Genomic DNA, 24,498 nt, shown 5'->3' with positions numbered 1-24,498 from the left:
CCAGAAAAGGATATTTTTTTTATTCAAGTAACTGCAAATAGGAAACCAGAGGGGGGGGGCCCCAGGCTGGGACAAATAATGGCTACCTCCTCCCTGGACAGTTGTGTTGTTTTTTGTTCAATGTTTCATTCATTCCTTTTTTTTCTTTTTTCTTTTTTTCCAGAAAAGGATATTTTTTTATTCAAGTAACTGCAAATAGGAAACCAGAGCAGGGGGCCCAGGCTGGGACAAATAATGGCTACCTCCTCCCTGACAGAACAGGGGGAGAAGGTGGCCCCTACACCCGACGGTCAACACAGGCCCCCCTCCTTACTCTGCTGCAGCATCCTAGGGGCAGGGCCCCACCTTCCCTGGGACTGGGGTAGTCGGTAACCCAGCCTGCTTTGCCCCAGGCCCCTTCCCCTAAGAGCATCTTGGAGGAGGGGAATGTGGGCAGAACAGGAGGCAATGAGGATGAACATTTGGCGCTGGTAGCAGCAGCAATGACGGATGTCTAAGAATGAAACATTGAACAAAAAACAACACAACTGTCCAGAGGTAGTTTGTGAACAGAGGGAAGATGGAACCAGAACCTTGGGGGGTGGGGAGGAGCAGAGGGTGGGAGTGGGCAAGGCTAGCTCCTTGTTATTAGTGCCCCGAGTGAGGGAAGGAAGGGAAACCCAGGTCTAGAGTGGAAGCAGACAGGGACAGGGAGTGGCTCTAGCCCGCCTTAAGTGGCTACCACCAGGAGCCCAGGCAGGCCTCCTGGGCCTCACCTGGATAAAGGTGACTCTGCATTTTCACCACTGCACTGGATTCCAGCGTGAGGGCAAGGTAGGTTGGAGCCTGCTTAGAGCGGGGAGGGAGCTTAAACTTAAACCCCTCCTGCCTGCCTTTCTGTGCCAAGGGGGCGGCCCAACCTCCTGCAGGGACTAGGCAAGGTGGGAAGGAAGCAAAGGGGGTGTAAGCCACCCCTGGTGAGACACAGCTTGGTTGGGGCCATCTGAGGCCAATCACCCCTCTCCAGTGGCCACACCTGCTGCCGCTAGTACAGTGGGAGTGGGGCATGTCAGAATGAGATGGGGCTTGCGCCCCTTTTTAAGGCCAGGGGAGCCCTCCCAGGCCCCTTAATGGGAAGCCAGAGGGAAGAGTCGGGGATTAGAAGGGACCCCGAAACCAAGAGCCCAGCCAGCAAGGTCCCCACGCTGAGGGAGTGGGGATGCAGCAGCGCGGGAACAGCTAAGTGGGAAGTCAGGCGCGTGGGTCAGGGGTCGCTGGGACCTGAAATCAAAGGAAACTGCTCCCGACTCGGGCCCCGGGGGCCCCGCGGCGGCGGCTGGTGTGCTGTGTAGTGTGGTGGTGAGGGCGCAGGTGGGTGGCGGTGACACGAGAGCCTGGGGGAAGGGGTGGGGGCGGTGGGAGCGGAGCGGAGCTGTCCAGTCCCAGAAGGAAACTGCTCCTCGGTGAGGGAGCGGGCGGCACGGCACGGTCACTGCTCCTCCTCTGAGGACTCCTGCGAGATGCCCTCCTCTTCCTCCTTCTCCTGCAGGGTGGGCAGGGCCATCAGCAGGAATGCCAGGCCTGCCCCCCTCCTCCTCCACCCCCCAGGGGCCAAGCTCGCCCCCAACCCCTCCCCGCACTCCCTGGCTCTCCAGAAGGGGGATGAGTCAGGGCTGAGTGTGTGGGTGACTCAGCAACCTCCACGGCCCAGTTTCATTCATAAAAAAGGAAGAATTTAAAGGGAGGGAAAAAAAACCACACACATGCTGCTCTCACACAGAGCCAGGCCCCTTGGCCCCCAGGCCCATGGCAGGGGTAACCAGGCAGAGCTCGGGGCACCACTGAGCTCGAGGAAGCGAGGAAGTGACTGGTTCTCGGGCAGGGGAGGAGAGGAGGCAGCCAGGGAGAGGAAATGAGGAGGGAAGGGGTGGCTGGAGGCTGCATGAGCCCCCCTGGTGGGTGCAGGGGAACCGAGTGCCCTTGGCCTGCAGGGGCAGCTGCTGGGCTGCGGAGCGGTGGCCACGGGCTGACCCCAGGCCAGGGCGGGGAGGAAGGGGAAGTGTGTGCCGCCGGGGCTCACTCACTGGGCGGGAATGTCGGGACACCACACGGGGCCCCCGTGCCAGGCACAAACTCCAAAACAACTTGTTTCCTGTTACTCACTCCTGGGGCCCAGCCAGCACCCCGAGCCCCCCTCACCCGGTGGTGGCTCAGCTCACGCTCGAGGAATGAACGCCTCAGGGAAGACAGGTTGGGGACAGTAAAGGGCTGGGAGGGCCCTCACTGCAGTGGACCCCCTGGAGGCATCTCCTGGTTCAACCTGCTTACGTCCATTACCAGCTATTGGGGCCTAGAGATGGACGGCGCCTCCCTGAGGAGGTAGCTCCCTGTGGCATCGCACCTCAACCCCCACCCAACATGACCCCCCTCGCCTGCCCGCCCAGGCCTGAGCTCCTTTGTTGTTCCTTAAACCTCCCTTCGTCCTCATTTCTATAATGGCGGCGGAGGAGAAACACTAGTAGCTGACCTCCAAGTTCACCCTAGAAGTTCTGAGTCTGCTCTAGAAGCAGAGGAAGGAGAGACAGGGACCACCCCCAGTACAGCAGTACAGGGAGTCTGGTCTGGTTTGTACCTGGGACCCCTCACTTCTCATGGACACAGCCCTTTAAAAGCCCTGGGCTGGGTGCCAGGAACCCTGAGCTCTGGACGAATCCCTTCCCCTCTCCGGGCCTGGGTAAAACATGAAGTCTCACCATTCCTGGCCCTGCAGGTCAGGGAGAGCCATGTTCCTATGTGGGCATAGGATGGGGCATCTCCCACTCTTAACAGCCTCCCCAGAAGAGCCAAGCTGCCGCCACCTGTTCACCTACCAGTTTTTTAGGTCTGCCCCTTGGTTTCCTCCCTGGAGTTGTGGTGGTTTTCTAGACGGTCAGAGAAAAGATCCACTAAGTCAAAGATGTTCCTGACAGTGCTCACCCAATGACCAGTGCCCTGGATGGTGAGGGAGGGCAGGGAGGGGCAGAACTACCTTCCTCTGCTCGGGGCAGCCCAGGACTCTCAGCCCAGCAGGCCCACCCGAGTCCAGCTGGTGATGACTGGCCAGCCACACTGCCCCCCCCCACCCCAACATACACACACGCCCCCCACTCCCTCCTCCACCCATGACTCAGAGGATATGAGTCGTGTCTTAGAAAAAATAAAATAAAAAACAAAACAACTTCTCTGAAAGGCTGATGCCACTGTAGATCTGGCCTTCCCTGCTTCTCCCCACTCCCTCAGGAGCCGGGGGGCCTCCGGGAGAAAAGGTGACATTCTCAGCCCAGGAGCTGCCCCTTCGCTCCTCCCAACTCGCCTCTCTCCAGACCAGGAAAGCTGCGGGACAACTGACTCGATGTCCCCATTGTCCTGGGCAGGACCAAGGCTCCAGAAGTGAGACCTCAGTCACTGCCCCACTCTCTTCAATTAGCAAAGACACATCATCCCCCATATGCCAGAGAAAAAGAGGGTGCCAAGAATGAGGACAAGCCAGCCCTTTCCCAGACCTCCTACAGCTGCTGTCGTGGGGAGAGGGCCCTCCTCAAGCCTCACCCGGGTCTTGGCAGCGCCCTTGTTTTTGCTCCCCTTCGGTCGGCCCCGAGGTCTCTTAGGTGTTGGCACTTCGCTGGGCTCCTTCTGCAAAAACAGATGGGGCAGTCAGGGACACAGAAGCCACCTGTACCACCCTTTTCAGGACAGAGCCCTCTGCCCCAGCCCAGCAGAATTAAGTCTGCAAGCCATCCCCCAACTCTGGAATCCACAGGAATCATGGGAGGCAGCCCTTGGGATTCAGGTTCTCCGTCTGAATATCTTTTGCGAAGTCTCTCCCCTTGCTTCCCTATGACAACAAAATGACAAGAGGCCAGAAGGCCTCTGGGAAGGGTGTCATGGGGGCAGAAAGACACTCTTAGGCAGCTCTGTCCCCATGCCAGCTCGGCCACTGACTAGCTCTAAGATCTTGGGCAAGACACTTAATGCTTGAGCCTCAGTTTCCCTCATCTGTAAATGGTGACAAGACTTACCTTGCAGAGTGTCACAAAAACTAAATGAAAAATGTACAAGCGTCCAGCACTGGGCTGTAATCATTGCCCACCCCCTCAGATGATGCAGAAGAGGGGAAAGGATCCCCCTTCCCCCTAGAGGGAACCTACAGCCTCTACCTGCAAACCAGACTCCCTTCAGGCTGCGTCCTAGGGAGAAGGAGTTATGTCCAGATCTCGGAACCCCAGAGATCCCTGCCCATTGGCGCCGCTGAAATTTTAATAAGCCCGAGACAGAATAAAAAACTGCTACATAATGCATAGAAGCTGGGCAGCAAAGGCACATCAGCTATGGTTTCCCAAGACGGCTGCCTGGGGGCTCTTCATGGTCCAGTAACCCAACACCCGTTCTCTGACACCCCCACTGACCACAAGCTAACAGGCGGCAGGGGTGGGCCTAGGGAACGAGACTAAGAGGATGAGCTCCCCACACACAAACTGTGGGCTCTGAAAGAGGCAGGTGAATTCCACCACCCGTCAGACTCCTCACGGCTCCTGAATCAATACAGGCCTCTCCACCTACAGATGGAGGGCGGCACCCGGGGCCCGGTGGACACAAGCTGCCTGATGTGTAAAGAGCAAGGATCGACCTCAACTGCTTTCCTCTCCTCTGCCCCACGAAAGGGAAGTAATGGGGCTTCACCAACAGCTGCCCCTTACGTGGGGATACCTGCCCCTCTGTGAGAGAAACCAAATCTCCGCCATGTAACAGGTGGTCCCCACAGCCTGACTGGCCAAGCTCCCTGGGGTGCCCACAGTGCCAGTCTGGCCCTTTAACCCCACGGGACCTTTGTGAGGGGCAGAACCAGGGCTCTCAGTCACTCTGCCACCAACTCCCCAACATTTTAAGCTTCTTGGGTTTCCATTTCCTTTTACAGAGCTGGGGCAAAGCCCAATCCAGGGCCACTCAAGGAGGCCCGTGAACAGGTGCTGGCCCAGAAACTGTTACTGTCCTGTGATGAGGAACTACAGAAACGTACAGTAAGTATTTAGAAACCTTTACAGTAAATTAACAAAGTACTATCACGTGCAGTGAATATAATAACAAAAAACGCTGGGCTTACGTTATGTAAATGTTCATGTTCCTATAACTCATCTTTACTGTTTCATAAATGCACTGGTCCACGATGGACTGGAAATAAAGGGTGGGTGGGTTTACCACCGTGTATAAGCACTGACTGGCCTGCGTGACTACAGGGTCACTTCTGGCTTGGACTTTCGGGTTCGGGCTCAGGGCTCCCTCGGGCTGCACTTCTCTCCCAGGCTCTCAGGCACCAGGGATGCATGTGTGGGGTGCATGGGTGTGTGGGGAGAACACACGTGTACAGGAATGACGCTGCGCCCTGCCAGTCCTGTTTTCACCTGCCAAGATGCCTGGCACCTCCCTAGCCCAAAGGTAAACCGAGGCAAAGGTTTGGACACCCACCTGACTCCCTACCAGCGCCGTCCCGGGACTCACCGGAGGCTGCTTGCGCGGCCTGCCCCGCCCTCGCTTCTCAGTGCCGTCCTTTTCCTGCTTGGAGGCCAAGGGCTGGCTGGACTTCGAGCTCGACTCGCTCATCTTCCCTTGTCGGCAGAGCAGGTGGAGGAACGACGGCTGGGATGCTGGGAGGCGGGAAAAGTTGTTTTAAACAAAACCTCTTGCTTTAGCCACCTCCTACCCCCTCACCACTCCCACCCTCCAAATGCCCAGCAGGAAACTGCCTGCTCCCAGGGGTCCCCGCCTGGGCCGATGGGGGCATCTGCCCAGCCCAGCTTGCAGCCACAGGGCGGGGCTGGGCCGTTGGCCCTAATCAGCTCCTTATCTCCTCTTCAGAACGGCTCTTTGTCGTCCTGCCAGCCCCACAGGGCCCGGGCCCGAGAACCTAGCCAGCCCAGTCCTGGCTGTGGGTAAGGCCGCCCTGGCAACAGTGTGGGTGAGATGGGGGTCCTCACACTGCCAGGGCCCCCTCCCTCCACCAAGCTGCCCCTGTTCTTCAAGAGAAAACCAAGCCTGGGTAGCTCCCAGGGAACAAGGGAGGAAAGGTAAGCAGAGAATGAGCCCTGGGCATCTGGCAGCCATAGACATCAATCCGCGGCCCACCTCATCCACGGTACTGCCCATCTGCCAGAGCCCCACCAGTTCTTTCCGCTGCTCTCTCCCTGGGTAAAAGCCTTGGGGGTTCAAAGATGGGGACGATTTGGGAAGAAGGGTGAAGGGGGTTAAAACTGCAGTGGGTGAGGTGGGAGAAGGAAAAGAAACCCAAAGCTGAAAGGTGAGTCTCCTCTTCTCCCTTGCCCGCCCCCACCCACCTGGAGTCAGATGAGATCTTTCTCTTTGATGCCTCCTTACATGAGGGGCAGGGACTTGTCCAACTGAGAGGGGCCCTTGTAACGGATGCTAGCTGACTCCCTAAAGCCCTAGCAGGGCTGATCCTAAAAGCTCCTTGGTCCTTTTCTAGCATCTCCCCTCTCCTTAGAGGCCTGTTTGGGCTTCATCAAACCTACTAATATAGAATTTACCTGAAACCCCCCTCTGCAAGGAGTATTTGGGAATCTGTTCCAGAGGCTGAGAAAGGGCAGTGAGGGCCCTCGCACCCCCATCCCTGTCCTCCCCGTTATTATCCCCAAGTTACGGATAGAGACGTGTCCTGGGAGGCCTATGGTTCCACACCTCCCTTATAACCAATCCCTGGCTGCCCTTGGCAAAGGGTGGGCCCAAGTGGCTCCACTTCTGAAAGCCCCTCAATCTATAAAACGTGGGTAATGATAAAGCACCTGCCTCACCTACCTCTCTAGACTGCGGCAAGGATCAAACCAGGTAAAAGTTAAAAACGCTTAAACAACAGAAAGCTTCAGTCCAGATCAAAATGAGAACTAGAACGTTTGAAAATTACTTTCTTTCCCCTTTTCAGATTCAGACAATTTCCCATTTTAACCCAATGAGAGGAAAGACCGTTTTTGCAAACTTGTGATTGTTAGAGGGCCTGAGGCCCCCGATGCTCAAGTACTGAAATGCTCCAGACGGCGGGACTTTGGTAATTATTCCATTTTATAATATTTCAGACTTGAAGACCCTTTTAAACAAGGTGGTTGGTGATTTATCCTGCTCCATCATTAGTGGCTTGGCCTGCTCTGTAATTGCAGGCAGTGATTAGAATCTTATATTACACCACAGGTCCCCCTTCAAAACTAAACATCACAATTAATCAGCTAAATGAGTGCTGATCTCACATGAGGTTTGTTGGAGGCCCCCTCGGAGAGGTGGTTCCAGTTGGGCAAAGCCAGCCCCTAATCCCATAAAGACTGGGCCAGCCTGCCTGGGATCCTGGTGGGTATCCCTGGTGTTTCCCCCCACCTCTTGCTGCTGGGGACCCTTTAATCCGCTCACCCCCACCCCAGATCCAGGACTCCAGAGAAGGCAAGGCCTGAGGCCCTCTCTGGTGAGACTAACAAACGCTTGTCTCTTCCACCTGTTTCTGAACATCAGAGAGGCCTGGCTTGGCGAAGCCACGTTTAGGGTCCAACTTCAATCCTTCAGTTGGTAATAAGCCCTTTCAGGCCTCAAGCCTGTCTCCTCCACACACTGTGCGCGCAGTGTGGGCTCCACAAATGCTGAGGCAATCTGCAGGAATGACTCCAGGAAATCATCCTGGAACCACCTTGTTTTCCCCAAAATAGTAGCCCAGAGAGGGCTGATGAGTTGCCCAAGGTCACAGAGCAAGTTGGCGAGCAGGATGGAGTGGGTTGCTGGCGACCCTTCTAGCCCGCCACTTTCCTTACCCGTCTGGGGGCTGGTAAAGTCCCTGTCGTGCCTGCTGCAGACCCGGGGCCCAGGGTGACTCTGCAAGTGTCTGCGCCCGGCGGTTGCAGGTCGGCCGCCGGGACTGGGGGCTAGAGCGCGGGGGGAGGGGCGCAGGCCGCTTTCGCAGGCGCGGGAAACCGGTGCACCCCGACCGCATGCACCGCCACGAGGGTGCACCCGGCCCCACTTCCTGCCAGAGGGGGCACCCAAGCTCGCCTTGGGGCAGGAAACCTGGCGCGCGCGGGGGAGAGGAAGAAAGCCACCTCCGTCCGCGCCCTCCCCGCAAAATAAAGCCCCAGAAAAAAAAAAATTGAAACGGGGAGTCAAAGGGACTAGTTCCAACAGAGCCCAGCAAAGCAGAGAAACCAGTTTGTGGGGGCGGAAGGCAGGCCGGGCCCTGGGGGCTGAAGAGGGGCGGGCCGGGCCAGAGGTGGGGTCGGGGTGAAGCCCCAAACCCAGGCCGGCGATTCGGCCTCATCTGCGGAGGGGCGCCAGGAGAAAGGCCGAGCTGGAGTAGGGCCGAATTGCGGGGTTCCTGCCCATCCCCCTCACTTCTAGAACTTCCCCAGGCTGCGGGGGCCCCCCGGCCCCCCACTCTCCCCTGTCGCCGCAGCCCGTTCCTCTCCCCGCCCCCCACAACCCAGGCCCGGGCTCGGGCTCGGGCGGGAGCGGCGGCCGCGCGAGGTGCACCGGGCTCCGCCGGGTGCACAACTCGCGCTCGCCGCAGCCGCGCGCCCCCTCCCCCACCGCGCGCTTTTCCCGGGTCCCCGCCCCCCGCAGGGCGCCCGCGGCGCGGGGGAAGGGGTGCCGGTGCCCTCCCCGCGCCGCCGGGCCCCGCCGCCCGCCCCCGCGTCGCGCGGCCCTCCCCCGCCGGCGGCTCGCGCAGCCCCGGCCTGGGAATAAAGCCGGAGGCGCGCGCTGCAGCCCCGGGCGGCTTGCAGGAGGGGCGGCGTGCAGCAGGGGCGCGGGCGCCCCCCTCCGCCGCCGCCGCCGCGGGCCCCGGGGACGACTCACCGCGAGCTCGGCCGCCGGCCTGCGGTGCGCGCTCCGGGCTGCCGGGAGCGACGGTGCTGGGCGCTGAGGACCGGCCTGGCTCCGCCGCCGCCGCCGCCGCTGGTAGCAAATGCGGATCTGAAACCGGGAGAGAGAGCAGAGGCGCTCAGAGACCGCCGCCGCCGCGTGCTCGCCGCCCAGGCCCCCGCGGGGTATTTATATGTCATATCCAGGCGGGGGGACAAAAATATTCCCCCTCCCCCGAAGGATGGCGAGGGGCAGGAAGCTAGGCACGGCCCGTGCGCGGCCTCAATAAATAAATAATTTAATTAAATGATAGATATAAAAAAAAGGAGCCACCGGAGGGGCCGCGAACTCACGCCTTCTTGGAGCCGCGCCAGGGCCAGAAATAGCCCGGGCTCGGAGTCCCAATTAGAGGAGCGCAGCCCCGGCTCAGGGGAGCTTAAAAAGAGCGACCCAGGGGCAGGGGGGACGGGCCCGCCCGCGCCAGCCGTGTCACTGAGGGGGGCGGGGCCATGCAAATGAGCCCGGGGATTTAAAAGGGCGGCCGCCCGCCAGCCGCCGCCGCCGCCGTCGCGCGGGTGGGTGTTGAGTGCGGGGAGGGGCGAGCGGTGCCGGGCTTCTGGGGGCGGGCGCGCGCGGGAGGCCTGGGCTGGGAACCCGAGGCCATGGCCCTCTTCCCACAGTCCCGGCCGGGAGACGTGGGGGGGTGTTTAGAGGGGTCACCAAGGAGTCCTTCGCGGGGGAGAGGGCGTCCTTAACTGCATGGAATGGGGGGGGTCCCCGGGAGAGTCACCTCTTGGGGCCTTACGGGTGTGTGGGCCTGGCGCCCGCGGGGCGCGTGGATGTGGGCGGGTGTTGGGTGCTTGCGGGGGTCCGTGCGGGCGGCAGGGGTGGAGAGAAACGCGCCGGTTGGAGAATTTCGCGGCCTACCCGCCGCTCCCTTCGCCCAGGTACGCGGCTCCTAGATTTTCCCTGGGCGGACAGGTGTCAGCATGTGCATTTCGGTTCCAACCCGCGTGTGGCTGACTGGTGAAATGCAGGTCTTGTGAAATTCAAACGTGAAACTTGTGAAATCCAGGGTTTAAATTTATTAATGGGCCCGAGTGAACCATAATCAAGGTGCAGCCTTCAAGCGAGGCAAACGATTGGCTCCTTTGCAGGTAAACCTGAGGGAGGGTTCATTCCTTTACGTGACCCGGATGGTGTTTTGCAGACCAGCGATCCCTCCTGGTACCCTCGCCCCTTCCGCTGTGGCTTTTTATAAAAATAAGAAAGCGTTAGCCGGTGGTTGCCTGGAAGCACTTTGAGGGCAGGAACTGGGTCTACGCACGCCGTACCCGCCACGCCCGGCGCAACAAAGACTTGTACAAACGAGAAGGAAGCCAAAGTGGGAAGATGGCGGGGAGGGCGGTGGGAGTAGAAAGGGCGCTGTCAGGCGCGTCCTGCAGGCCGGGCCTGCACCTCCCCGCCCCTGGTCCCTGAGGCGGCCTTCCACACCTACCGTGGTGCAGGGAATTGCAATGCGGCCCAGTGACACACGGCTGTGACTCATGTTTTTCCTTGCTCCCCTTCTTCCTCCCTGGCCGTTGGAGGCCCCGGCCCAGCCCCCTCCTCAGAGGGCGAGCCGGCGGTGGAGGGGGACGCTAGGAAAACCCTGAGCCCAGCGTGGAGGCGGGGTGGGGAATCAGAGGGGCCGGGCCTCCTAGTTTCAGGAATGTTTCAGGAATGTTTCCGGTGGGGGTGGGGAGCGGGGCCGGGCGGGCGCTCGGGCCGGGGGCAGCACGTGCTCGGCCGGGTGGGGGCGGGGACGCCAGGGCGGGAAGGCGCTGGGGGCCAATCCTGTGGGTTCAAAGAGGAGGGCGCGGGCCTAAGGCCGGCCGGGGCTAAGAGTGGGCCGGGAGGGCGCCCTTCGCGCGCTGGTTCCCCGCCGCGCGCCCAGGTGGAACGTAGTTTCTGAGAAGTCCCCAGGCTGCCCCGGAAGGGGAGAGGAAGTCACCGAAGGGCGGCCTGAAGGGAGAGGAGGGTGGAGGGGGAACGCGAGGGCGAGGCTGGGGGAGGGGCGGCCTGCCCCTTTGTCTGGAGCGGTGGGTGGGGCGGGGTGGAAGGCGCGCTGCTCCCTCCATCTTTGTGACCTGTCTGCAGAGCGCGCGCGTAGTAGGCCGCGAGTAGGTTTGTCTGGAGGGTCTTGAGTTGCTAGCTCGAGAACCTCTGCAGCGTTGAGTGGAAGAGCGACCCTTAGGCCCTTACCCTACTCGCCTGGGTCACAGGCCCCTGCCAGCAACCCGGGCGCCCACGCCTGGGCCAGGGAGAGTCCACCCAGAGCCGCACGCCCCTACCCATAGCCATCCCCAAGGCCGCCCAGGCTTCCAGGCCCGGGCTCCGGGGCTGGCGGCCTTTCTAGGCCCCTCCCCTGGGCGCAGCTAAGCTCGGGGTAGCTCTCCCTGGCCTTGTGAGGCCAGTGATGGCCCCTGAGAGGGAGGGGAGGTGGGGAAGGGAGAGGGCCTAACGTCGCGAATGGGCTGTGGGGAAAACTTGGCCAACTTTTTGGCCCACTTCTAACGAGCCGACTTGATCTTATTTTTCCTACTCTTATTTTCCCCTCGTCCTAATTTCTTCAGCGACTTGTTTGTTACCTTGTATTATGTGTGTGTATTTTTGTAAGCCACCTCAAACCCTCTGGAAGGAGGCAGGCATAAATTTGTAGGCAAACATATCAATAGTAGCTTGTTCCTCACCCACACCCTTGAAATCCAAATAACTCTACCCACTGACCCCCACCTCCATTCCTTCTGGATTGCAAATGCCCCGAATTGACTTCCTTTTTTTCCTCTTTCAATAAGTATTTATTAAGCAGAAGGGTGAACGACAGGGATAAAGATGAATAAGACATAGTCCTTGCCTCAGGGAATTTCATGTCTAGAGAAATCAACCAGGAACACACCAGAGAAAGCTTAGTAACAATTGCAGAGATGCCATGAGGAGAAAACATTCAATCATTCATTCATTATTTATTGTAGGCCTACTGTGTACCAAAAACTAGTTCAAACTCTTAGGGTAAAACAATGAACAAACTATGAAATGAAATAGAGTTTCATTGAAAGAATGAAACAAACAATGAAAAAGTTCCCTGCACTCTTGAATCTTGAATTAGGGGGTTAGGTGCTTTAAGAGAGACTTGGGTGCTACAGGAGGAGAGAGGATGGGAGCTGGCAGGGAGGGGCTGGTGTCAGGGAAGTCTGGAGGAGATGGGCTTGGGTGGGTTTTAATGGGATTTGGGTAGGTGGCCTGGGGGAACAGTCTGGGAGAGGGAGCAGTTCTAGGCCTGGGGCATCAACCCCTTTAGGCAAGGCCTGAGGAAGGAGTCCGGGGAATCAGCCATATCAGAACCAGTCTTCCCTGCAGGAAGCATTTTCTTACGTCAGAGTTGGATTATACAGTTTTCACAAGGACAACCCAGTGAACTTCAGTGAACCCATCAGGAATGTCCAGGGAATGGGGAATTCGGGTCAACTTTATGTTTCAGGACAGCTGAAGGTTAAGCTCATTTTCACTTGGGCTGTTGAAATTCTTCCCAGTGAATGTTAGTTCTTTCCCTGCCTTACTAAGTAGAGTAGCACGGCCTGGTGATCTCTCAGTTGTGGCTTGGAAATGTGGAGGTTTTGGTACGTTGGGGTGTCCCTTAGCATTCTGTGGGGATTCGTGTCTCGATTCATCTCTGCAGTCAATATATTTGCTTATCAGTTTACCTCTTGCGTTTGAGTCAACTGTAGCTCTTAGGAGAGTAGAGGAAAAGACCGGTGTGATCATTCCATTTAGTGACTGAGTTAGTCAAGGTTTTCCAGAAGTCATGGGGATGAGGTGTGATGATGTTCTGTGTGTCCAGCCCAACATGGAAGGTAGACGGGAAGAGGTGGGCAGAGGAGGAACAGGAATTATTTAACCTATTGTCCAAATCAGGAAACCTTTTAAAGTAAACCTGTTACTGATGAAAACTATACATACAGAAAATGCACAAATTCCTTGTTCAGTTCAATGCATTTTCATAAAGTGAGAACCCTCGTGTCCCCAGCATGCAGATCAAGAGACAGAACATCTCCAGCCTCCCCTTATGTCACCACCGTCCCAACTTCTAATAGCATCCTCTAGTTTCACCTTTCAGGTGCATTGTATGGATGGAATCACAGGTTAGGTACTCTTCTGGGTTAGTTTCCTTTATTCAGCGTTTTGTCTGCAATTCATTCATGTCATTGCATGTGGCTGCAGGATGTTCATTCTCATTGCTGCATAGTTATGTGGTGTGAATGTACCACAGTTTAGATATCCATTCTGTTGAAGGACATTTAGATAGTTTCTGATTTGGGGCTATTACAAATAGTGCTATTGTGAATGTTCTAGTGTCTGTGTTGGTAAGTAGATGTACAAATTTCTGTTGGGTACATGCCTAGGAGAGGAATTCCTGGATCATAGGATATGTATTCCCAGCTATTAGAGACAAGCAGAGCACTTAGGAGCAAAAAGAGGTACTATTAATAGTTGTGACTAGACTAGGAACGTGAACCTGACCTGGCTCATTGCAACTGGGTTGACCTGGACCATATCAACAGGATTGGCCTGGGTAAGCCTGATATAGGGTCATCCTAGTGCACAGTGACCACTCTCCTGGGGAGTCACCCAGCTACTAGTACATCTAGTCATCTGGCAGGATCCATCCTCCAGGCCCTGCTGACCACAGGCTCTGCTGCCAGGAAGCCTGGCAGGGCCAGAGAGGGAGGAGGGCCTTTACTGCTTCCAACTTTCGAGGGAAAAACTCTCCAATGAACAGGACGGCCCAGGAGACGGGCACCATTCTGCCCCCCTGCCCTGAGCCAGCAGCCCACCCTGCATGGTCCCAGGATACCATGAACTTCATCAGCTACCTACTTCAGGGCTGGAACCCAGGGAAGCCCAGCTCCTCGCCAATCTCGGGGAAAAAACCTGAGGAAAAGGGGAAGTTGAGCACATACTAAATGTTTATGTTCTTTCAGATCCCTCAACCCCCTACCAGGTCAGTAATGCTATTGCCCCCATTTCTACTGGTGTTAAAACTGAGACTCGGGGAGGTTAAATAGCTTGGGATTCTGCCACTTTTTCCTCCACTGCTTTTTCTCCCAGACTGGGTAGGCTTGCTTCCTTCTCCCAGCCTGGCAAGATAGGGGATGTAGCCTTGAACAAGGTAGCTACATTCCCTGTCCTCAGGGGGCTTACTTTGAGTGACCTGGGGAGACAGACCAGTACATGGCTTCATCAGTGTGGTACCCTCTGTGATGGGTCCCTGGGGAGCACAGGGCAGGGGCACAGTGTGTGGTGGAGCATCCCAGGAGGCCTTGGAACCAGGTGAGGGAGAGAGCAGGGCATTTGACATACAGTGGGCTTGGGGCTGTGACAGATACTGTGGTCTGGCATTTGGCATCTTCCCCACTCCTTTGAAGCTACAGTTTGGGACGTGAATTAGGTTCCCCTTTGAAAGAGTGAAATTTGGAGGGAGGAAGCAAGGGGGGGATGTGGAGATGTGGGGTTTTCTGCAGAACATCTGTCATCCAGTCACCAGCTTTGTGAGGGTCTATAGGCAGGAATGGTGGCAGAGGGGCCTCCTGCCCCTGGATCACAGCTCAGCCATGCAGGTGGGGCTTCCTGATTTTCTGCCCCCTGGATCAGGATAGAGGCAGGCAGTTCAGTTTGTGTTGTTCCAAGAGGCTCAGCCCAGAGTTGGCTCCTCCAGTTCTTCCAATGGTTTTGTAAGCACCTAATTCCCAGCATTAAATATTAAATCTCTTTCTACCTAAAACGTAAGGCACGTCCCTCCTCTGCTAGAAATCCTCCCGGGGCTCCCATCTAAAACAGAGTGAAAACAATGTCCTCACAAAGGCCCTGCAATCTGCATCCCCTCCATCCCTCTCATCTCCTACCTGTTGCTCTGTTTCAGCCACACAGCCTCCTCGATGTTTCCCAGACCTGCCAGGCATGAGCTCACCTCAGGACCTTTGCATTTGTCATTCCCTCTGTCTGACATGCTCTTCCCCTAGATATCCTCAGGGCCTGCCCTCTCACTGCCTCAGATCTCTCTGTTCAGGATTACTTGTCCATGCTATTTAAAACTGCACATCTCCCCCTACAGTCCCTCACCCACTTTACCATGTTCTTTTTTTTTTCCCCTGTAACACTTACCAGTTTCTAACATGCTATATAATTAACTTTTCTATTGAACTGTTGAACAATAAAAGTGATATGTATTGCATTTTGTGCTGGTTCTCCCCACTGCAAGGCTAGCGCCATGAAGGCCGGAAATTTTATCTTTTGTGTTCACTGGGTATCCCCAGGACCTAGCACAGTATTCAAGCTTACAAAATGTGTTGAAGGAAGAATGATTAGCCAAAGTTATCAGCAGAGGCCAAGCCACAGGGCAGCAGTTTAGGGATGTGTCTCCAAACTTCAAGGCAAAGAAAAGAGCAAAGAACCCAGCAGTTCACGGTGGTAGGGACAGAGTGGCCCAAACTGAGTGGGACAGGGCTTCTGCACCTTACAGAGACACCTGGTTTTTGTCTGAGTAGGTTAACATTGCTGCACCATCATTATCATGTGATCTGGGCCCAGACTCATTTCCAGTGGGCATTACCTTCGGATTTTATAGTTTGCCACCAATGGTGGGAAATTGTTTTTTTCCCCTTGGTCTCAGGTTCAGTGAGCATGAGCTGGCAGCCACCTGACAACCATCTTGGTCCTTTGGCTGGGGCAGACTGGCTGGGTTGCTTGTTGGTGTCTGGGCAGTGGTGGCAGCTCAGCGGACTGTGCTTTGGGAGAGTGTAAGGTTTACACTTCACACGGAACAAAATAGTTTCCCTTTTGTCTAAGGTACTTTCTGACAATGTCCAGTGGAACAGGCTCTATAGGTAAAATGCCCCCAAACATGTTGCATCCTCCCACTCAGGAATGGCTGAAAATACACTTTTTTTTTTGGCCGTGCTGCAGGGATCTTAGTTCCCCAGCCAGGGATGGAACCCAGGCCCCCAGCATGGGGAGCTCGGAGTCCTGGACTGCCAGGGAATTCCCAGAAAATACACACTTTAATCTTGTGCAGCCTGTGGAAGTCCTGTGCACGTGAGCCAGTGGAAGGAAGTGTTAGAGCAGCGACGGCAGGCCTGTGACCCCGTTCTCTGCGGGCTGGGGTGTGTTCTGGAGTCCTTGAGGCCCTGCGCTGGGTTTGTCTCCCCCGGCCGCATGCCTGCTGGGGTTGGATGTCCACGTCAGCCCGTTAACCAGCTGTGGGACTTGGGAACTCATGTCCTATGGCTTTAGCCACCTGCTCCTATCCATGTCACACTTTGGGAACAGGCCCTAAGGTTTCAGGAGATTCTCATATGGTCTTTGACTTCTGTTTCTCTTGTCTCTATTCCTTGCCTGCTTTCCAAGGGGGGATATGTCCTGGGCCACGGAAGGGGAACACTGACCCCTGGGGCCTTCAAAAGTGACTGTTTTGCATAACTGGCTGCGAGGAGGCTCCCTCCTGCCCAAGGTCGGGGGTTGGATGAGTCCTGCCTGGTTCCTTCTGCCTCTGCAGGGGGACGCTGCTCTGAATGGGAGATGTCCCCCGGGTCACACAGTGCTTTGTCCCCTCCAGGCCACTCTGAACCCTCACCCCGAACTTTTCTTAGGGTTGAGAGTGCGGCTCTGGGGGTCTCCATACTGGGAACGCACAGGAGGGGCTGCTGCCTGTCTGATCCAGAAGCACATGGGGCGCCGAGGAGGACTCACAGCCCCACGGGCCACGGGCCAGAGTCGACAGGGAAAGGAAAGCAGGGTGGAGGTCGAAGGGCGGGGGCCTGGGCTGAGGAGGAGGTGGGCTGGGGGTGGGGGGAGGAGCCCACACAAGGCCAGGGATTCGCCGGAATCCTCCAGGGCTTTGTTTGGTTCTTCTGCACACCGCGAGCCTCTCACCAGGCCTAAGGGGGCCTTGGCGCTCAGCAGAAGTTTGCTGAATGGATGGATGAATGAGAGCGAAAGGGGCTGGGGGAGGGGCGGAGGAAGTGGGTAGCTGGGGGAGGGGAGAGGAGTGGGGGAGGGGAGGTAGCCACTGGCTGGAGAGCGGAGGAGGAGGGAGGCGGGCAGAGCTGGGCGAGCCTGCTGGTCTAGAATCCGGCCTGGAGGAGATGGCGGGGAGGGGCCCAGCGGCTGCCCTCCCCACCAACCTGGCTTAAAACCTCGTTAGTCCCTGCACCCGGCCTCCAGGCCTCTCACCAACCTCACGAATCCTGGGGGTCATCAGTCCTCTAAGGCCTAGTCCTCACTGTGAATTGAGTAGCCAGCTTCTTTGTTTTCTTACTTTCCTTATTACTTTCCAGCCACTAGGGGGGTCGGTGGCCCTTCCCTCTGGGACTAGAATATCTGAGTGGGCCCGTGTGGTGGGCATCTTCAGTCTGTTGGCAAAACCAGGCTTGGACCCTCCCCCCGACTCCCCTCTCCCCACCCTCGCCTTATCTCTGAGGTCTGGATGGCGGGAAATACAGCTACTGGGATCTGGGCAGCTTAGGAGAGTCTGGGGTAGGTCTCTAGGGGTAGAGAGTGAGCCTGTGAGCAGAGAAAACCCAAAAGCTTGCCCTGCAGGCAGCTGCCAGGGACTCCCGCCGGAAGCAGTGGAGCTCGATGTGGGCAGTGCCAGGCAGGAGCTGCTGACAGGTTTCTGGGTCACCATCCAGGGTGCCCTGCCAGTTCCCAGGCTTTGGGGGTGGAGTGGGGTGAGGGCGGGTAGGCATCCCAAGCCCAGACCCTGCTGCCTCCTTTGTCTGGGCTCTTCTGGGCCCTGCTCCCATCCCCCTCTTCCAGCCTTGCTGGGGCCTCAGGAGCACCACAGTCCCCCAGGAACGGGCTGATTGTTGATCTTCAAACTTCCCTTGGGCTTGTGGGTCTGCTGCCCTGGAGGTGGGGTATAAAGGTGATCCAGAACCCCTCCTGCTCTCTCTCCTCCACCCCTGCTCCCTGGGCTCTGTCCACAGTTCCTATGCATCCCTTTTTCTGGCAGTTTTGCTCTTCATGGTAGGGGTGTTTGGGGGCAGGATGGCTTTCGTGGGCAGAAATCCTTCTAGTTTCTAAAGAAGGAAGTTATCTTCCCTGTATGGTAAGGTTGGCTCCTGGTGCCCCACCCATCTGGGCACTGCCCTGGTTCAGCTTAAGGTGGTGGCTTGGTTCCCTAGAAGTCTACAATACTTTTCTCCCAAGAACTCAAGTACCCATCACACAGTCAGTGAAATTGAGGTTGAAAGACGTGAAGTATCTTGCTGTGGCAAGGGGTAGAAATGGATAAAAGATGGAGGGTCTGGGCAGGGGTGTCGAGGGCTAGGCTGTCTTTGGTGGCCATTAGGTGTTGGAAGTGGAGGGGATGTGACTGAGATTGGGAGGCTCTGTGCTGGCCACAGCTGCAGACAGCTGGAGGGGGTGGGGACAAAACTAATCTGATGAGTGTGTGTTACTCCAGTCCACACAGGAGGAATCATGGCCCCATTTCATAGGTGAGGAAATCGGGGCTCATCTATGAGGTCAGGAGACTTGCCAAAGCCAGTGGCGGAGCCAGGATTCAGAATATCTGCTGTCTCACTTTTCTGAATCCTGCCCCACCCCACCGGGCTCTCCCCACCCCCTACCCTGCTCTACTTTTTTTTTTTTTAAATTCCATAGCCTTTATCTGACATCTAGACTCTGCCTCCCACCTTGCCACTTGGCACAGGTGGTGACCGAACACTTGAAATGTGGCTAGTCCGAATTTAGATGTGATGGAAATACTATAAAGTCCGCACTGGCTTTCCAAGCCTAAGGGTTTTTTTTAAATGTAGGAATACTCAGTTATATTCTGTATATGATAATATTTGGGTGTATTGGATTAATTAAAATTAATTTCATGTGTTTCTTTTTACCACTGTAATATCTCACAAAGCATGTGTGCCTCCCATTCTGTTTCTGTTGGACGGTGCTGGTCTGGATCATTTGCTTATGTACTATTTACTGTCTCCCCACCCCACCCCCAGAATGTCAGCTCTTGGAGGGCAGGAGTCGACATAGTTTGCTCACTATCCTGTTTTGTTCACGGTTGTATTTCAGGTTTTCAGAGCCTGGCACTGGTTTTTATTATAGGTGTTCAGCAAATATTTGTTTAATTGAATGGAGCGGATCTGATTCCAGGTCAGTCTCGGAGGGTTAGGAGGGGAGCCTGAGGGAGTGTATCTTTCATCCTTATAGGACCCCAGGTTGCCTGTCCTTCTGCCACCCCACGGAGATCCACAAGGTGATCTGGTCGATCCCCAAGGGGTCCTTCTTGACACCCTGCCCCCCACTGCCTTTGGCTGCAGGTGAGCGATGCTGGAAACTGGGAGAGGGACTGCCCTGTGGACAGAACAGACCGTAAGGGCCACGGGAACCCTAGTTGCTGGCCCCGGCCTGCCCCCCACCACCGCCCCCGGCAGACAGGGGAGTCCCTGCGCGCCCACCCTCCGGAGCCCGGGGCCGGGCCCTCCCCGTGGTGGGCTGGGGGTGTGCGTGTTGTCGTCTGCGGGGAGAGCGTGGGGGTGTGTCCGGCTCGGGCTCACACAAGGTCACTGTGTCAGAGGCGCGTCCCGAACACTTTCTCTTTCCCTGCGATTCGATTGCGGCTCCGAAAGCCCCTTCCGTAGGGACTTCCCTCCGCGCCTGACTCACGCTGCCTCATGCGTGTGACTCAGGCCGGGCGCCGCGCCAGCCCCGCTCTCCCCGCCCGCCGCAGGGGCGGAGGGACGGCCGGCGACAGGGGGCGGGGCGTGCGGGGACGGGTGCCCGGGCGGAGAGCGGGGGAGACCGACGCTCTGGCAGAGATGGGGGACTGAGGGGCACAGGGGTACCGTCTAGAGGGGAGTGACAGAGGAACTGAGCTGGGGGGATGGATGAAAGTCAGCGGTAGGAGAGGCTGACCGAGGGAGACTGAGCAAATGGGAGGAGAGAGAGAGAAAGTGGAGAAGGACACAGGAAAGAGAGAGCCGAAAGCCTCCGCGGAGGCCCTGGCTGACCGAAGGTGGGAGGATGGACAAGTGACAAGTGAGAGGAAGGGAGGAGAGAGGAGGGAGACAGGAGCGCGTGCGGGCTGCCGCCCCCGAGTCCTACTAACTAACACCTGGGGGCCGCCGGCCTGTCCTGGGAGGCTGGGCCGAGGGACCACCGCCTCGGAGCGTTGCGCTTCTCTTGCAGCTCCGCCTTCCCAGCTCTGTGACAGCTGGCACCTGACTTCCTGTCTCTGCGCCTCCATCTTCTCATCCGCGAAGTGGGAGGCGGTGGTGGAGCATAATTCTGTCCGCCGCCCCCACCGCGCCACCCCGTGCTTGTTATTCTCCTTCATCCACCCTCTTACCCTCCCCATCCACCTCTGCTCTGACCTGCTCTTTGCCTGGGAGGCTGACGCTTGGCTGCGTCCCTAGGCCCGCCCCTCAGCTGGCTTTCTGTTGGGCAGTACCCACTCGCAGGAGATCCGAGAGAAGGCGAGAAGCTGGGGTACTCCTTCCTCTGCCCTGGCCCTGCTTTGACCCCTGGTCTGGCTGCAGCTGTGTCTCTCCATGACCGAAGCTCCAGGAACGTTAACATCTGCCCCTTACCCTTTCAGCCTTGGGAGTCACGACTTCCTGACATTGTTGGTCCCAGTGCCACATCACCCCACTCTGATCCCCTTCACCTGCCAGCACCCCTGTAAAGACCCCCTCCGCTAAAGCCTCTTGAAGCCCCTGGGTTGGTTCCCCTTTCCTGCCGGGGCCCCGACTGCTGCACTGCAGGGCTAGCACTCAATGAAGCAGCACAGCACTTGGCACCCAGTAAATCATAGCTCTTACCATTATCCTGCTCTTTCCTGCCAAGGGTAGAAGGTGGGCAGAGGTGATAAACCTCAGCAGAGTGATGCACAACATTAAAAAGCACTCGGATACCTATTAGCTCTTTAAATCATAACAGTGAGCCTGTGAAACAAGGGTGGGGTAATTAGCTTCATTCAAATGAGAAACAGGCGGCTTATGCAGTTAAGAAGCAACACAATAGAATAAGAGTAGTGACAGTGGGCTGTTTCCTATGGGTGATAGGCCAGGTTAGGAAGGGGGCAGAATAACAATAACAATAGTAGTAGCTAAGATGTAGTAATACTTCCCAAGTGCCAGACACAGTTCTGATATATTATTATTAACTCATTTAATCCTTGTAACAACCCTATGAGGTAGCTGCTCTCCTTACTGCCATTTTACAGTTGTGGTAACTGAGGCACAGAGAGGTTAAGTAACTTTCCAAAGGCCACACAGCAGAGCTGGGCTGGAACACAGTCTGGACCAGATCCACCACTCTAAACCTCTCCTAGGTAACCCCTTGGGGAGGGGTAGGCAGGGTGAGCACACCTGCATTCCAGGCTCAGTAGACAGCATGGGCAGAGCATTGGAGGGGAAGGTGCTTTTGCTGCGGGTTTCAGAAATAACCAGCCCGTGCTGTTAGCACCTGGGGGAGAAGGAAGCAGCCTAATTTGACAATGAAAGGGAGTGAATTGGAGCTGATCTTGGGGAATCCACCTGTCAGCCAGGGGCATGGACTTTATTCTGAAGGTAATAGGGCGCCACGGAAGGTTTTGAACAGGTGTGGAACAGGCTGGCATTTTTAGAAAGGACTACTTTAAAATGCAAGAGAGATACTGTTTTTTTCCTATCAAATGGCAAAGAGCTTTAAAGTGATAATTACCGATGCTGTCAACGTTTCAGAGCACTGAGTGCTCTCACATGTACCTGGTGAGAAGGCGTTGGTTTCACCTTTCTGGAAAGCAGCTGAGCCCTGTGTCGTGCTTGAGGGGGGGGTTCAGACCTTTGACCTGCCAATCCCATTTCTAGGAATCTCGCCCCTGACATAATTAGAAAAGGGGTCAGGGATTTATGTCCCAGAACCTGAAATTCATTCCATCATTGAGAATAATAGTAATAATAATAAAAGGAAACAAGATAAATTTCCAACAGGAGGGAATTGCTAAAATAAATTAAGAGCGAAGTATCACAGAATGTTTTATAGCAATTAATATAATTTTTTCAAAGAGAGTAAGTGCATCAGCAATGCTATAGATTTCTAGAACTCTTAGAAGTAATAACTGAGTTCATCATGGCTGCAGGGTACAAGATTAACACACAAAAATCAATCGTGTTTCTGTATGATAGCAACGAACAACTGGAAACAAATTTAAAAAGACAGTATTATTTATAATTACTTCCAAAAAAAAAGAAACGACAACAAAAAGAAATACTTGGGTATAGATCTAACAAAACATATGCAGGATAGCTATGCTGAAAACTATAAAATGTTAATGAAAGAAATCACAGAAGATCTAAATACACGGAGAAACATATCATGTTCATGGATTGGAAGAGTCAACATAGTAAAGAAGTCATTTGTCCCCAGACTGATCGAATTTGTTTCCTAGAGCTGCTGTACCAAGCTACCACAAACTGGGTGACTTAAAACGACGGAGATTTGTCTCACAGCTCTGGAGGCTAGAGGTCTGAAATCAAGGTGTCAGCAGGATCATGCAGTCTCTGAAGCCTCCAGGGGAGGATCCATCCCCGCTTCTTCGAGCTTCTGGTGGTTTACCCACAATCCTTGGTGTCCCTCAGCTGGTAGCTGCAGCACTTAAACATCTGCCTCTGTTGTTATATGGCATTCACCCTGTGTGTCTGTCTCTTCTCTTATAGGGACCTTGGATTAAGGACCCACCCTACTCCACTATGACCTCATCTTAACTAAGTACATCTACAATGGCCCTATTTCCAAATAAAGTCACATTCTGAGGTGATGTACTGGGCCCAGGTTAGGACTTCAACATATCTTTGTGGGGGACACAATTCATAAAACTGATCTATAGATTTAACACAATTCCAATCAGATCCCAGCAGGAATTCTTGTAGATACAGACGAGCTGATTCTAAAGTTTATATGGAAAGGCCAAGAAACGAGAATAGCTAAAAACAATTTTGAAAAAGAAGAATAAAGTTGGAGGAATGACATGATCTGATTTTAGGATTTACAACAAGGCTTGCAGTATTAATCAAGAGTGTGGTGTTGTCAGAGGAATGGACACATAGATCAATGAAACAATAGAGAGCCTAGAAATAGATCCACATAAATATAGCCAATTGATTTTGACAAAGGTGCAGAGGAATTCAATGGAGAAAGGATAGCCTTTCCAACAGATGGTGCTGGAACTACTGGACATCTACATGCAAGAGAAGTGAACCTTGTCCTAAACCTCACACAGTATACTAAAATTAAGTCAAAATGAGTTATAGATCTAAATGTAAAATCTAAAACTATGAAACGTCTAGAAGAAAACATAGGAGAAAATCTTCATGACTTGTGGTTAGTCAAAGAGTTCCTAAAACATGACACTAAAACCAAGATCCATGAAAGAAAATAACTGATAAATTGGACTTTATCAATTTATCAAAAGAATCTCTGAAAGACACTGTTAGAAGAACTAAAAGACAAAAAATTTTAAAAATAAAAAAACTAAAAGACGAGTTATGGGCTGAGACACAATATTTACAAATCATATATTTGACGAAAGACTTGTATCCAGAATTCATTAAAAACTCTTAAAACTGAACAGTAAGAAAACGACCAACCATTTTTTTTTAATTGGAGTATAATTGCTTTACAATGTTGTGTTAGTTTCTGCTGTACAATGAAGTGAAGTGAATCAGCTATATGTATACATACATCCCCTCCCTCTTGGACCTCCCACCTCACCCCCATCCCACCCATCTAGGTCACCACAGAGCACCGAGCTGAGCTCCCTGTGCTATACAGCAGATTCCCACTAGCTATCTATTTTACACATGGTAGTGTATTTATGTCAAACCTAATCTCCCAATTCATCCCACCCTCCCCTTCCCCCTGTGTCCACACGTTCTTTCTCTATGCCTGCATCTCTATGTCTACGTCTTTATTCCTGCCCTGTCACTCGGTTCATCAGTACCATTTTTTTTAGATGCCATATATATGTGTTAGCATATGGTATTTGTTTTTCTCTTTCTGACTTACTTCACTCTGTATGACAGACTCTAGGGCCATCCACCTCACTACAAATAACTCAATTTCGTTTCTTTTTATGTCTGAGTAATATTCCATTGTATATCATTTATTGTTTGTAGATTTTTTGTTGATGGCCATTCTGACCGGTGTGTGGTGATACCTCATTGTAGTTTTGATTTGTATTTCTCTAATAATTAGTGATGTTGAGCATCTTTTCATGTGCCTCTTGGCCATCTGTATGTCTTCTTTGGAGAAATGTCTATTTAGGTCTTCCGCCCATTTTTGTTTTGTTTTGTTTTGTTTTGTTAATTAATTAATTTTATTTATTTATTTTGGGCTGTGTTGGGTCTTCGTCGCTGTGCGCTGGCTTTCTCTAGTTGCGGCAAGCGGGAGCTACTCTTTGTTGCATGTGTGGGTTTCTCATTGCAGTGGCTTCTCTTGTTGTGGAGCATGGGCTCTAGGCACGCGGGCTTCAGTAGTTGTGGCACCTGGGCTCAGTAGTTGTGGCTCGCGGGATCTAGAGCGCAGCCTCAGTAGTTGTGGCACATGGGC

The 24,498-nt window shown here is 54.6% G+C and overlaps 1 protein-coding gene and 1 long non-coding RNA gene across 4 annotated transcripts; one reads left to right on the top strand and one right to left on the bottom strand.

The window, feature by feature from the left end:
- Nucleotides 1–185: 185 nt before the first annotated feature.
- Nucleotides 186–9,343, bottom strand: HMGA1 (high mobility group AT-hook 1). 3 transcript variants are annotated; one of them, XM_024122114.3, is made up of 6 exons: nt 9,213–9,343; nt 8,854–8,970; nt 5,482–5,660; nt 3,568–3,651; nt 2,850–2,900; nt 186–1,522 (listed from the first exon to the last, which is right to left on the bottom strand). In XM_024122114.3, the coding sequence occupies exons 3-6, from the start codon at nt 5,614–5,616 to the stop codon at nt 1,469–1,471; spliced, it is 324 nt and encodes a 107-aa protein (XP_023977882.1). In that variant the 5' UTR covers nt 5,617–5,660; nt 8,854–8,970; nt 9,213–9,343; the 3' UTR covers nt 186–1,468. The 3 variants fall into 3 exon arrangements, with proteins under 3 accessions (XP_023977882.1, XP_054935619.1, XP_023977883.1); XM_024122115.3 differs by having other exon boundaries at nt 187–1,522; nt 5,515–5,660; XM_055079644.1 differs by lacking the exons at nt 8,854–8,970; nt 9,213–9,343 and adding an exon at nt 7,818–8,087.
- LOC129391501 (uncharacterized) lies at nt 3,671–24,043 on the top strand. Its single transcript, XR_008615699.1, has 4 exons — nt 3,671–5,036; nt 6,950–7,072; nt 19,120–19,229; nt 22,608–24,043. It is a non-coding gene; the product is annotated as an uncharacterized lncRNA (long non-coding RNA).
- The last annotated feature ends 455 nt before the right edge of the window (nt 24,044–24,498 follow it).

Source organism: Physeter macrocephalus, chromosome 18 (assembly GCF_002837175.3).
Source record: "Physeter macrocephalus isolate SW-GA chromosome 18, ASM283717v5, whole genome shotgun sequence".
NCBI classification, from domain to species: Eukaryota; Metazoa; Chordata; class Mammalia; order Artiodactyla; family Physeteridae; genus Physeter; species Physeter macrocephalus.
Note: the sequence above shows the minus strand (reverse complement) of the source record. Positions and strands in the feature narration are given on the sequence as shown.